We start from the raw sequence: 14557 nt of genomic DNA on the forward strand, positions 1-14557 counted from the left end.
CAGTGGCTACCTGGGTCGGCCTTGGCGTGTTTCGACCCCCAGTTCTCAGAGAGGCCGCACGAGTGACAGGGAGCGGACGTCCTGCGGGCCGTCCTAACCCTGACCTCGCTGCCCCAGGCCACAGGACGGCCAGGCGGTGTGGGCAGCCAGCGGTGGGGGCTGGGGGGGCAGTGGGAGAGGGTGACGGGCACCTCCTCCCCCACCCTGCAGCAGGACGGAATGTTCTGGAGAAGACAGCCCCTTCTTAACCCTGTGTTTCCTGCTGTGGGCAGGTCAAGGCCCTTCTGGAGGACATACTGGAGCGGGTGGCGGACGAGTTCAACCTGCCAGAGCTGATGGCCAGAGTGGAGGAGCGCACGCCCTATGCGGTGGTGGCCTTCCAGGAGTGCGAGCGGATGAACGTCCTCACCAGAGAGATCCGGCGCTCACTGAGGCAGCTGGACCTCGGCTTAAAGGTGACCGAGGTCTTGGCGGGCAGGCGGGGAAGGACATTGCCATAGGACACTGCTGGACCCCCATGGGGAAGGGGGAACACCAGGGGGCCTGGGAGCTGAGGGCAGCTGTCCTCCAGCATCCTAAATGCCCAAGAAGTCTTACTGTCCAGAAATTACTGTCCATGGCGTCTGACCATGAGGTTGTCTGAGAACACCAAGATGCTGGTGTCCAATCTCTGACATTTCGGCAAGGGAAGGGTCTACCGTTTCCACTGCCCGTGACCTGAGTGAGTTCACATTATTCCCCACGAGCTGCTGCAAGCGCCTTGCACGAGCCTGGTATTGCCGTTCTCCTGGAGGTCAGGTTAGCGGGGACCTCGCTGCCTTTCGGAGCTGACGAACGTGACTGCCTCAGCCTGCACCGGAGTGTTTGTTAAAAGCATCATAATCCCAGCAGGAGGAAAAGTGAAAGCCCGGTTTTGTAGCTGGCGGTGAGCGCCCAGACAAGGCCTGGAAGTCCAGGTGTGGAACGTGCTGGCGCCTTTGTGTCTGGCTCGAGGGGTCATACAGGGGTCACGTACCCACAGGGAGAACAATGCGGGGGTTTTCGCATGTCATCACACAGAGACCATGAAACAGACTGCAAAGCCTAGGTCAGTTGGGGGGGGGGGTAGTTTACTCTCTTAATTTCCTTTCTCCCCCGGCCCCACTCCAGTGTGGGTAGGGGGGAGTAAGAAGGAAGGAGAGGCAGGAAGGGGACATTGAAGACTGACAGTGTTTAGAAATGTTTCCAAAATCCGTGCCAGCTCGTAATCAAATGGAGCACAAAACACCACAGAGCAATCGCAGACGTCACCGAGGACCGTGCCTGTCGTGCAGTGCAGCCCGGGGACTGTGGCGCCCAGGTACCTGCTAGCGATTGTCGCGCGTAGGTGTGCCGGCTCCCGGCATGGAACCCACGCAACGTGCGGCCTGTTTACCCCTGCGACTTCCGATGCATTCGCTCATTTTTCTCCCGAGAGCCTTCTGTGTCATGCATCGCAGCCCGTGCCTGGGCAGAGATGGGGGGAGGGGCGTGGGAGGGGCGGGGCGTTTCTCTTTCCTCTCGGTGGGGTCCCAGCGGTGCAGATTGATGAGCTCCTCGGGCGCTGCTGGGCGGGCTGCATGCCGGCGCGTGTGGAGGAGACAGGAAGGGGAGCCTTACCCTCCCCAAGGACATTCGTGTGGGATCGTCATGCAGAGTGGGATTAATTAAGTGCCACACGGAGAGATGCCAGAGGAGAAAGGAGAAATAAGTACTGTATGTGGAATAAGGAAAGGCCCCAAGCAAAAACGCATTGTGTGTGTGTGTGTGGGGGGGGCCTGGAGGAAGGGTAGGATTGCAGCAGGTGACCACGGGGGGAGGCTTCTAGACACGCAGAGCAGAGGAGCCCAAAGCCCATTCCAAGAGTCGACCGGCTTTGGCTGGAGCCAAAGGTCCACCCAGGCAAGCTTCCAGGCAAGCAAGAATAATAGGGCGAACTTCCAACAGGTGACAGACCCAGAAGCAGCCGGGACCTTTTTCTCCTGGTCCCTCTGTGAGCTGGAGGACAGAGCAATCTCCATGCAAATCTGCTGTCCTGTCAAAATCCAGTCTCATGAGGACGGTCCCCCATGCTGGCCTGGTCATCGGACTCTCTGGAGGTTGGATCACAGTTTGTGTTCCCATGTCCACCCTCCTGTCCTACAGCCTCTGCAGATGGGGCCTGGAAATCCATAACTGTAACCAGCAGCTGGCTCCTTCTTGGGACGAGTCAAGCTTGGGAAGCACAGCACTTAGGCAAGTAGGTGGGAAAAAACACTGGACAAAGGTATTCGTGGCCAGAGCAAGGTGCAAAGGAGGCGGCAGCAGAGTGCAGAGAAGGGGGCATTTCGAAGGCGAGGGAAGGGATGAAGCTGAGCTGGCCGGAGATGGGACTAGGAGAGGGGACGGCCAAAGGGGGGCCTTGGTCAGAAGGGGCTCACAGGATGGTCCGGCCCTTGAGCGAGGGGCAGAGGCCGGCGTGTGGCAGCATCTGTTCAAAGAAGCAGCGAGAACGTCAGCTCCAAGCTTCCCCCAGCACGTGTGGGAGGCAAGCTTGGCTCTGCCGACCAGCTTACCCGGCAGGGGCAGGGAGGAGAGAGGAAATTCTGCTCGAGGTTGTCAAGGCAAAAGAACCCACACTCTGGCCGGGCACGGTGGCTCACGCCTGTAATCCTAGCACTCTGGGAGGCCGAGGCGGGCGGATTGCTCAAGGTCAGGAGTTCGAAACCAGCCTGAGCAAGACCCCGTCTCTACCAAAAATAGAAATAAATTAATTGACCAACTAAAAATATATATATACAAAAAATTAGCCGGGCATGGTGGCGCATGCCTGTAGTCCCAGCTACTCGGGAGGCTGAGGCAGTAGGATCGCTGAGCCCTGGAGATTGAGGTTGCTGTGAGCCAGGATGACGCCACAGCACTCACTCTAGCCTGAGCAACAAAGTGAGACTCTGTCTCCAAAAAAAAAAAAAAAAAAGAACCCACACTCTGTAAAATAATTTCAAGAGATTTATTCTGAATCGAATATGTGCGGCCACAGCCCAGAGAGCCACGCCCAAGAAGCCTTGAGCAAGTGGTCTCACCGCGGTTGGGTTACAGTTTGTTTTTCTTTTTATTTCAAAATATTAAGGGGGTACAAATGTTTTGGGTTACATGGGTCGCTTTTGTACTGCTTGAGTCCCAGCTATAAGTGTGCCCGTCACCCAAATAGTGTTCATTGTACCCATTAGGTAGGTTTTCCTGCTCCCCTCCTACTCCCCCACCCCCTGTGGATTTCTACTGAGTTATACTTCCCTCTGTGCAAGTGTGTGCTCATCAGTTACTCCCAACAGTGAGTACGTGTGGTGTTTGTTTTTCCATTCTTGGCTTGGTGTTATGGTTTTCAGGGAGACAGGAATTGCATGTGAAGTCACAAATCAATGCATGGAAGGCATACTTTGGCCTGAAAACACAGAACATCTAGAAGGGGGGCATTACATGTTACAGGTGGGTTTAAAGATTCTTTATTTGAAATTAGTTAGAGAAATGAAGCTTTGCCTAAAGGCTTGGAATGTTTTAAGTTAAGGACTAGAGTGAGCTGTTACGTAAACTGAGGACCTGCAGGTGTGATTTAAGCTCCGCCTTGCACAGCCTTAGGCCTGTTAACAAGTTAGGAAGGACATCTCCAACAAGACAAGGGGGCGGGAGGAGCCGGGTCTGACTTCCCTTCTCCTGGCAACTCAGCTGTTAGGGTATTTCTGGGGCCCCCTTGTGGCCAAAAGGGGGTCCATTCATTTGGCTTGGGGACTTAAGATTTATTTTTGTTCACAAGGTTTTTCTTCTTTATTTTTTTCTTCTTTCTTTATTTCTCTCTTTAACAGTCACTTTAGAGTTCAGGGACTGTTTCAGGTCGAACATAGGAAGACATAGGGCAACTTTTTTTCTCCAACACATTGACCAGGCAAACCCAAATGCTCTGCCCAGACTGGGCACCCAAGTTAGAAAATGCCTAGCTTTTAAGTCAGTAAGTCAACACTCTTAGCATTAATGCTAAAGAAATCTTCATTCACAGTGATTCATAATTGGCTGGATGGGAGGCCGTAATGTCTGCCCCAAAAGTATTAGAGGAACTGAGAGGCACAGCACCGTAAGGCCCTGAGGACTATGGGAGCTCGGAGCACACAGCAGTGGTAGGGGAGGGCAGTCACCTGGGGAAGGCCAGACGGCCACAAACCTGTCCCCAGAGACAGGGATTCCTACGGGAATTCACCACAGCCAGACATCTAGTTCTCAGCCTGACACGATGAAGAACCAGGTCCTGTGAGTATCCCAGAGCTGACTGGCCGAGTACTTACTGACCACCACTAACCAAAGGCACAAAAGCCTGACGTACAAAACCCCCAAAGGCCAATTTATTCTTTTATGATAACATCTAGGTATAACTTTTCAAAGGACCATATACTGATAGCGTATTTCCCAGAAAATTATTTGCCTATGTAGGAAAACTATATAAAAACCCAGATTCTTAGATTTGTTCCATCCAATACAGTAGCTCTAATGACAGGTGACTATTGAGCCTTGAAATGTGGTTAGCCCAAATTGAGATGTGCTGTAAGCATAAATTACACGCCAGATTTCAAAGACATAAATCCAAAAATGTGAAATATGCCATTAGTAATTTTATATTGGATATACATTGAAATATTTGGTATTTTAGATATATTTATTTAGTTAAGTAAAATATAAAAATTAAGTATACCATTTTTTTTTTTACTTTTTTAAATGTGGATACCAGAAAATTTTAAAGGACTCGTGTGGCTCACATTTGTGGTTTGCATTATATTTCATTTGGGCAGTGCATATCGTAAATGGAGTCATGCCCAGCCCAGAATCTGGATGGGGCTGGGAACTATTTTTTGTTACTGAAATGTCTAATGGCATCAAGATTTTTTTTCCTGTGCTTCAGTGACTGATTTCCCCTCGTGACTGACAAAACTTGTTTTTAAATATGTGAAGATTGTTGGGGTGGGAGCTCATGGCACAGGTGGAGAAAGAATTCTCAACACCAAAATCAGGATAGAAAGAAGTAAGAAGTTTGTTTTACTTTTCCCGAGAGAAAGTAGAAGGACCTAGCATGGAAGGGAAATTAAGGAAGGGTGCTAGATGGAGGACAAGTGGCTTGGGCTGTTTACTGGGGAGTTGTAAAGGGGTAGAGACAAATTGATTGCCGTAGACTGATTAGCAGGAGACAGCTGTGAGACATCCTTCTTTCTTCTCCTGGAGACTGGCTTATCACTGCAGTCTGGTGACTGGTCTGACAAATGTAGAGGAAGAAGATTTACACTTCCTTTCTGTCTACTCAGCTCTTTTCCAATACTATAAAAACAATCTCTTTGGGCTGTTAATTTGCAAAGACAAAGAGTTAAGACCCATGTGATTAATCTAAAGGACAGTGAGTTAAGGTCCCTGTGGTTAATCTTAGGGACTTCGAGTTTATTTTTCTCTGTTAGTTTATTAGCAAGGCTGTCCTATCAGAGATGTTCAGACTGAAAGTTCGACTCACCCACTTGGGGATCTATTCTGGCTCTTTACTCAGATGCACTGCATGTTGACTTAATAGTTCAGGTCTGGAAGGGAAACCACACTTTGGCCCTTTAATCACCCCCCTTGGCCCATATGCCTTTGGCCATCCAGGACCCTATCAGAATACCTCAGTGGACAGGCTGCTGTCAACCTCAGCCTGGAAGCCAGACTGGAAGGATTGGAACCCTTATCATAATTCCTTCCCGTCTCTGTAACTCCTGTGTCTTGTACAAATGAAAGCTAGTTGCAAAGAACGTCTTCATAGGGAAGGAAGAAAGAGAGGAGCTGACCCTCAGGACAGGTGCAGCATGGACCCCCTGCCCCAAGGAGGGAGTACCTGGGTGTCACCGCCCTGTCCCCTGGTCCTTGTGGACTGAAGGCCAGCTACACAACTGTGAGCCCAGAGCAACAGCTGCTTCCGATGCACCAGAGGTGCCCTTTCCAAACGGAGGCTCCTGGCCTCACCCCCGTAAGTTTGAGTCTTTATGTATGGACTGGAGCCTATGCAATCTGAGCTTGTAAGTGGCTCCCTGATTTAAAGAAATGAAGGCCTACAGGAAAAATGAGCTTTTTACACTGTATTATACCAAAGCAGGATCATGAAAACATTGATTTATAGGGGTGAGTAATATGGTTCAGGTCGCAGCCAGAGAACGCTCTCACCCATGAACACCCATGAACAGGCCACCCGGCCTGTTGTCCTCCCAGTTTCCCCTGCAGTGCTGACACCAAGGAAGCACATCACAGGACCCTGAAGTGCAGCATTTTCTTAAGAGTGTTACTGGCTCCTTGAACCCCATATGTTTCTATAACCCTCTCCCTTAACTACTTGACCCTTTGAGTTGTTTCCCAGAAATGATGGCCTCAAACTCCTCGCCTCAGGAGATCCTCCGGCCTCCGCCTCCCAAAGTGCTTGGGTTTATAGGCATGAGACACCCCACCAGGGCTGAAATGATGGATTTTCTCTAAAACAAAAGGAGATGCTGAAGGCCCCAGGGCAGATTCCTGATGCCAAGATTCACCATCGCCCTCAACCTGCCCCAAAGCAATGCCCCTTGTGATATACACTATGACCTGTCTCAAGGGAGGGGGCCCCTTCCTTTAAAAGCCCATGACATGCCTTAGTCAGGGAGACAGGTGTGAGGCAATTTCTCTTATTCTCCCTACAAGATGTCTATTGTATTAAAAATTCCTTTCGTCCTTGGCAGTCCTCATTGTCTTAATGATTGGATCTTTGTGCAATGAGTAACGAGACCTAGACTGAAACCCCTTTGCAGTTTCAACAATAGAAGGGTCCAGTGTTTTCTTTTTTCTTTTTGTTGACTCTTGACCTGTGAGCAAGTAAGTACAGATATTGATTGGTGTTATATGGGATCCAGGCCAGAGGAGTTTGAGAAACTCAGCCTTGAATGCACACAAGCAGTTTCTTTACTTGAGCATATCTGGGATCTTTGAGAAGGTCTCATATACCTACAGTTGGCCACAGAGTCTTCCTGTCCTCCCCCACCCCTACCTGCCACCAGTCTGGCAACATCTTAGGAAACTAATTTTGTCCTGAACACCTCTCAGAAAGTGTTGGCCTGGAGTTTGTAGATATAACCCCCACCTATGAAGGGGACACAGGGAGTGGAGTTCTCACTGGTTTCTTCTCAGCTCATCCTCTGCAAGGGTCCTTTCTACTTCTCAAGGTCGTGGAATACCTGAGTTCAGAAACCTACCTACAAGGTGGATGAATTCTTCTTTCCCTAAATTGTTCCTGTTTCACTGTCAAACTGGAAAAAATCTAAGAGATAATATATTCTTTAAGGTTCCACCACTTGCACATGCAATTACTAAATGCAAAATCATTGTCAGAATAAATTATAATATTATAAGCAGATGTGAGGAATTTTTAAGAAAGCCAAGTTACACATTTTATGTTCCTCTGCTGTCCAAATGATTTTAGATTTCTGAAGGGTGTTAAAAATTAAGTATTGCATATTTTTTAACAGTTTGAGGTTCACAGCAAAACTGGGCAGAAGACACAGAGATTTCCCATATAGCCCCTGCTCCCCCGCACAAGCTTCCCTCCCCCCAATTATCATCATCCCCCATCAGAGTGGTCCATTTATTACAACTGACACATCATTATCCCCCAGAGTCCATGGTTTTCATAGGGGTCATATTTTCCAAACGTTTGAACAAAAGAATAATGACATGTATCCACCATGATAGTATCATACGGAGTAGTTTCACTGCCCTAAAAATCCTCCGTATTGCATATATCTGAATCTTTTCTTAAGAACATCATTTCTTCTTATAACAGAACTTGGAGAGCAGAGCTTACATGGCTTCACTGTTTCCAGAAACAGCACATCTGCGTGTGAGGCGTGGAAACACACAGTAAGCTGTTGACTTAGCCCAGGGAGATAACCAGAAACAAAGGATTCTTTGTGCAAGCAACCAGACGGCAGCTGGCAGAGTCCGGAGTTCCATCCGAGCTCATCTGTGTCTGTCTCACTCTGGCATGGTCCTCCGAGTACACGCCAAAGGACCAGGACACTTGCACCACACTTAGTCCAGCACTGCCAGCACCCTACGATCTGGCGTTATGAGTTCCGATGGCTCTTGTTAAGGGACAACTCTAGGATGGAGGCCCTTAGTGCCCCATCAACTCATGTGACAGATGACGTTCACAAGTACAATATACTTCCATAGATGCTCCAAATTTCATAAAATCCAAACAATTTTGTAGAGGAGCAAATTTAATGGAAGTATTTATTTTGCTGTATAGTATGTAAAGGTATTTTATAACCATGGATGCAAATTGGCCAATGAAAACTTCTTAAAAATTTTAAAGGGAGCCGGGCGCGGTGGCTTACGCCTGTAATCCTAGCTCTCTGGGAGGCCGAGGCGGGCGGATTGCTCGAGGTCAGGAGTTCAAAACCAGCCTGAGCAAGAGCGAGACCCCGTCTCTACTATAAGTAGAAATAAATTAATTGGCCAACTAATATATATACAAAAAATTAGCCGGGCATGGTGGCGAATGCCTGTAGTCCCAGCTACTTGGGAGGCTGAGGCAGGAGGATTGCTTGAGCCAGGAGTTTGAGGTTGCTGTGAGCTAGGCTGACGCCACGGCACTCACTCTAGCCTGGGCAACAAAGTGAGACTCTGTCTCAAAAAAAAAAAAAAAAATTTAAAGGGAAAAATAAATACAGTATGGCCTATATCTTTTTTTTTTAAGTCTATTGGACTTTGTTGTTTGTAATGAGTCGTGACTTCTCTGCATATCTTCTTAAACTGCAGATTAGCAAGCAAGTAGCACTATCGTATGCACATAAACTGTTTTATTAAAACTGTCACATACAGGCTTTTTAACATAGCCCTGGCAAAAACGCACATACTACAGTTTTCATTGCGAAATGGAAAGCTTAGCATTTCTGCCTAAAGTAAATGTTGTCTTCTAGAGCAGGGGTCCTCAAACTTTTTAAACAGGGGGCCAGTTCACTGTCCCTCAGACCGTTGGAGAGTGCGCACTGTGGGCCCAGGAGGAGTTGGCTGCTAAGCAGGACAGGCAGCGGCCCGGAGGGCCAGATAAATGTGCTAGGTGGCCCGCATGTGGCCCGCAGGCCATAGTTTGAGGATGCCTGCTCTAGAGCTTTCTGTGATGACACAGACCTTCCATATCTCTACTGATAAGTTCACACGTGGCTATTGAGCACATGAAATGTAGCTGATATGACTAAGGAACTAGATTTTTAATTTTATAATTTTAATTCACTTGCATTTAAATGGCCACGTGTGGCTAGTGGCTATCATAGGAGACACTATGCTCCTTAAGTGTCTGTACTTGGGTGTGCAATGGAAGACCAAGAACAATGGGTGAGGACTTGCCTGGCAGCTGTGTTTGCTAAAGAGATTATCAGGTAGTTTCCCCACAAAGAACAGTACCTCATCCTTCGCCCCAAAGATGAATTCTAGCTCAAGTCCCCTAGAATGGCTTGGAGCTCTTAAAAGCCATTTTTTTCAGTTCATTGCAATTACTTTTCCCGCTGACCTCTCTCCAGATTCTCTTCTCCAGGGATGGCTCAGTGGGCTCAGGCTGCTGTAACAAAATATCACAGACTGGGTGGCTTAAACAACAGACGTATTTCTCGAAGTTCTGGAGGTCCAAGAGCGAGTGCTGGCAGGTTCGGTTTCTGGCGAGGGCTGTTTTCTGGGCCGTGCGGACAGCTGCCTTCTTTCTGTGTCCACAAAAGGAAGAGGGAAAGAGGGAAGGTGAGGGGAGGGGAGACAGGCTGAGATTTCTTCCTCTCCTATCAGATTAGGGCTCATTTAACCTTAATCACCTCTTTAAAGGCCCCGTCTCCAACACAGTCACATGGGAGGGGGCCGGGTAGGGCTTCAACACAGGAATCAGGCAGGGCCACAGCTCAGTCCATTGCAGGGGTCTTTCCTACCTGTCGACCCAGGAGGCTGCGGCCGCCTCCCATGGAGAAGTTGCTGTATTAGCCTGACGCGCTGCTGGGGCCGCCTGTGCCCAGGCTCAGCGGTTCCGTGGGCCACCAACCCACCCCTCTGTGCTGCTCAGGCCTTCGGGTGCAACCCATCCGCACTTCACCTTGCTTTGGGCCCCTGTCGCTCTCCTGATTGGGAGTCTCCCTCATGGGTGGAAGGAGTGAAGGGGCATCAGAGCTCCCGGGCATGGGGATGATTCTGTTCTGTTAATTAAGGGCATAATCCACCATGCTTGTTAGAAAAGAAGTGCTGAGAACCTCTGATGGGGGCTCCTCCTGCCTCCCTAGTGGGCCTGTGCTTCAGCCACTGCCGTCAAGCCTGCAATAGCCATCCCCGGCCTCTTGTCCCGGCGAAGGCTCCGTCTTTCCTAAAAAACCCACCTGTAAACACATCTTATAAATAAGCCTTCCTGTGACTAACTCCACTTGGCTGTGGTTACCCTACTCTCCTGCACCTCCCCAACTCATAGATCCAGCATTGCTCCTGGGTTAATGCTCACTCGTGTGTGCACGGCTTTAGGCATCACTCAAGTCTTTTCCACAAATACGCACTCTGCTTCCTCAGCTAAACTGCAGACTCTCAGATGAGGACTCTTTTCTAAATGCTGCACATTTCTGGGAGAGACAAATAAAAACTAGTATAGCTTTCTCTCTGTTTGCTGTGGGAGTGGGTCTAAGTAGAGAGAGAGAGAGGTCGACTACATCGTCAGTATGTGTCTTTCTGTTTAATTTGTTTGCTCACCACTGCAAATACTGTGCAGCCTGTGAAGTCAATGGGCTTGACTTTCTAAAGGGATTCCAGGGATTTGGAAAATTACACACACATACACTATAATCAGTCCATTAAAAGTTAGTGACATGGATTAGTCATGGTGAGTTTAAGTTTTTGAATAATTCCTTTTACACATTTAGAGGGTTTTTTCACCCCCTAAACAGAGAAAGGTACTGATTTAAAAAGCAAATTTTACAACTGTGATAGTAAACTCTGAAAAGTATTATTGAGGTGGTGCTTAAAAGTGACTCATGGTTTTCTGCTTATGGCCAACAAACCGGATTTACCTTTCCACCTTAAATAATTAGAAAATCAGACAAACTATGAAAGACATCGGTTTTCAGATAGCAGACAAGAGGTAGCATAAGACTATGATACTTGAAAGAAAGGAAACAAAAGATGTGAGCCTTTCGTTGCACAAGCTCACTAGAGAGAGGCAGTTTCCAGGCTACCACTCATGGAGCAGGAACCCCAAAGGGCCCCACAGTCTTGATGAAATGAGGAGACACAGATCAGAGTTGACAGACCATCCAGGACGGTCTCTTCATCTTGAACTCCTTAACTTACACCTGTAAAGTCCCTTTTGCCACGTAAGGTAACATGGTCCCAGGTTCCAGGGATCAGGATGCAGACATCTATGGGGGGGAGGTTATCATTCTGCCTACCACACACACCATGGAATACTACTCAGTAGTGAAAAAGAATAAACTATTGATATACACAAAAACCTTGACAAATTTCCAAAGAATTGATCTGAATAAAAAAGCCAACCCCAAAAGGTTATATATTCTATGATTCTATTTATATAACATCCCTGAAATGACAAATTTAATAGAAATGGAGAATAGAGTAGTGGTTGCTCAGGGTTAAAGAAGAGGTGGGGACAGGATGGAAGTGTGCGTGGCTATACAAGGGCAACACGTGGAATCCTTGTGGTGATGGAAATGTTTTTATAACTTGACTATATCAATGTGAATATCTTGGTTGTGATGTTGTACTGTGGTTTTACAAGATGTTACCATTAAGGGAAACTGGGTAAAGGGTATGCAAGGTCTGTCTGTATTATATCTTAAAACTACATGTGCATCTATGATTATCTCAAAATTAAAAATTTAGCTGGGCGTGGTGGCACATGCCTGAAATCCCAGCTACTTAGGAAGCTGAGGTAGGAGAGTCAGTTTGAGACCAGCCTGTGCAACACAGTAAGACCCCATCTCAAAAAAAGTTTAATTTTTTAAAGCACCATACAAAAACCTGCACACAGATATTTAGAGCAGCTTTATTCATAACCACCAAAATTTGGAAGCAACCAAGATGTCCTTCAGTATGTGAACGAATTAATAAACTTCAGTACATCCCTACAATGAAATATTATTACATGCTGAAAAAATATGAGCAAAGATATGGGGGAAACTTAACTGTATATTACCAAATGAAAGATGTCAATCTGAAAAGGCTACACATACTGTATTATTCCAACTATATGACATTCTGTAAAAGGCAAAACTGGAGATAATAAAAAAAAATAAATGTTTGCCAGAGATTAAGGGGGAAGAACGCATGAGTAAGGTGAAGCCCAGAGAATTTTTAGAATACTGAAACAATAATGATGGATATGACACAATAATGGTGAATACATGTCATTATAAATTTGCACAAACCCCAGAGAGCGTCCAACACAAAGAGCAAACCTTGATGGAAACTATGAACTCTGGGTGATAATGACATGAATTTAAGTTCATCACTCGTAACAATGTGCCACTCTGGTGGGGGATATTTATAGTGGCAAAGACTAGGCATGTGTGGAGGCAGAAGGTAAATGGGAAATCTCTGTACCTTCTGCTCAATTTGCTGTGAAAATAAAACTGCCCTAAAAAATAGTCTATTTAACAAAAAAAAAAAAAAAAAAAAAATCAGAGAAAAAACTTCCCAACAAATTTTATGAAGACAGAATTAACTTGATACCCAAGTCAAAGACATTATGAGAAAAGAAAATGACAGATGAGCTTTCTTCCTAAACACAAATGCAAAAATCCTTACCAAAATGTTGACAAAATCAAATCACACAATATAAGAAAAAGATAGTACACCATGGGCAAGACTGGTTTTAACATTCAAAAATCAATAGTAGCTCATGCCTGTAATCCCAGCACTTTGGGAGGCTAAGGCCGGAGGATCACTTGAAGTCAGGAGTTCGAGACCAGCCTGAGAAACATAGTTGAGACTCAAAAAAAAAAAAGGTTTTTTAATTAGGCAGATGTGGTGGCACATGCCTGTAGTTCCAGCTACTTGGGAGGCTAAGGCAAGAGAATCATTTGAGTCTAGGAATTCAAGGTTACAGTAAGCTATGATCGGGCCACGCACTCCAGCCTGGGCAACAGAGTAAGACTTGTCTCTCTAAAAAAAAGAAAAGAAAGAAAGAAAATAAAAAATCAATAAGTTCATCATAATAAGAAAATCATATTATCATTTTCATAAATGCAGAAAAGGCATTTGATAAAATTTAACATCACATCTTTATCTTAAAATGTCAGAAAAACAGAAATAAAAGGAAATTTCCTTAAAGGACATCTAGAAAAACTGAATGTTGAAGACTAAATGCTTTCTCTCTAAGTTTAGGAACAAGGCAAGGATGTCCACCCTCATCTCTGTTATTCCTCATTGTAATGAAGGTCCCAAACAGTGCAGGAAGGCAAGAAATAGTTATACAGATGGGTCTCATAGAACAAAGGGTATGACCTTCTTTGATCATTTATTTTGCCCTTTGCACTAAAATTTGTTCTTTATACTCAATGATACTTTATTAAATAATCAGCTATTTTATGGGAAATTATCATCTAAATTACAAATTGCATATAATAATGAATTATCAACAAATGCAGATATGAGAATCATACATAAGCTTGATTTGGGCTGAGCTATACAAGTAGTATATTACTTCTTCCTTTTAAAAACCTGCATACACTAATGCAGAGATTCTAAACAAAAGGAACAATTTTTTTCTGTTTTAACCTAATAATGGTATTTATTTCAGCAGACCTTTAAGGAAGTTTACCAGCAGAAATTCATTCCCCTAATTTGGGTGCGGTTGGAAGTGATAAACTTTGGTGGCAGATACAGGGCACTTAGACCACCACAGAGCCTGGATGTGGCCTTAGATTCCTTCACAACACACTGCTCTGGTCGGTCACCACAATACATCTGAGCAGACACACTGGATGCAATTATAGAAAATAATAATAATGCCCTGTAATAAAGTGCTTTTACTCGAGGGGGAAATAAATCTGTAATTCAGGCTGTACTCATTCAGGCTGGCATATCTGGCAAAAGTCTGATTAGGCATGTCTGTCTTTTAAAATATGAAGGTACTCATATCTTAAAGTAGTCCAGCCACAAAACACTACAGCACAGAAAGTGTATCCGAGTGTTACAGCCCTTTTAGAATTTGTCTAGCAGGTTTTCCGGTCCTCACCGGAAGACCCAAATTAAAAAAAAAAAAATTAAAAAAGAGTCAAAAAAAAAAAAAAAAGACAGAAAGTATAGCTGTGATAATTGCATCTGATATGGGAAGTTTATAAAGAAGTTATTAGTGTAGTCTATTTCTTATAAATCAGGAGTTTGTGACTACCACTCTGGACACTGAAATATGCTCATCTCGAGATAGGTACACTCAACTCTAACAGTTCCAAAAGTTGAGAGAAAGATTGGACTTAGCACTCCACGATGCCAG

At 45.8% G+C, this 14557-nt stretch overlaps 1 protein-coding gene and 1 non-coding gene across 2 annotated transcripts in view; both read left to right on the forward strand.

The window, feature by feature from the left end:
* DNAH9 (dynein axonemal heavy chain 9) overlaps nt 1-14557 on the forward strand; it is a 312997-nt gene that overhangs the window by 290412 nt on the left and 8028 nt on the right. Inside the window, exon 67 of the mRNA XM_020280809.2 lies at nt 273-455. Within this exon, the coding sequence (XP_020136398.2) occupies nt 273-455 (183 nt within the window). The remainder of the gene's footprint in view (nt 1-272; nt 456-14557) is intronic.
* LOC142862295 (U7 small nuclear RNA) lies at nt 14250-14311 on the forward strand. Its single transcript, XR_012913362.1, has one exon. It is a non-coding gene; the product is annotated as a U7 small nuclear RNA (small nuclear RNA).

The sequence above is a fragment of the Microcebus murinus genome, chromosome 18 (genome assembly GCF_040939455.1).
Source record: "Microcebus murinus isolate Inina chromosome 18, M.murinus_Inina_mat1.0, whole genome shotgun sequence".
Lineage (NCBI taxonomy): Eukaryota > Metazoa > Chordata > Mammalia > Primates > Cheirogaleidae > Microcebus > Microcebus murinus.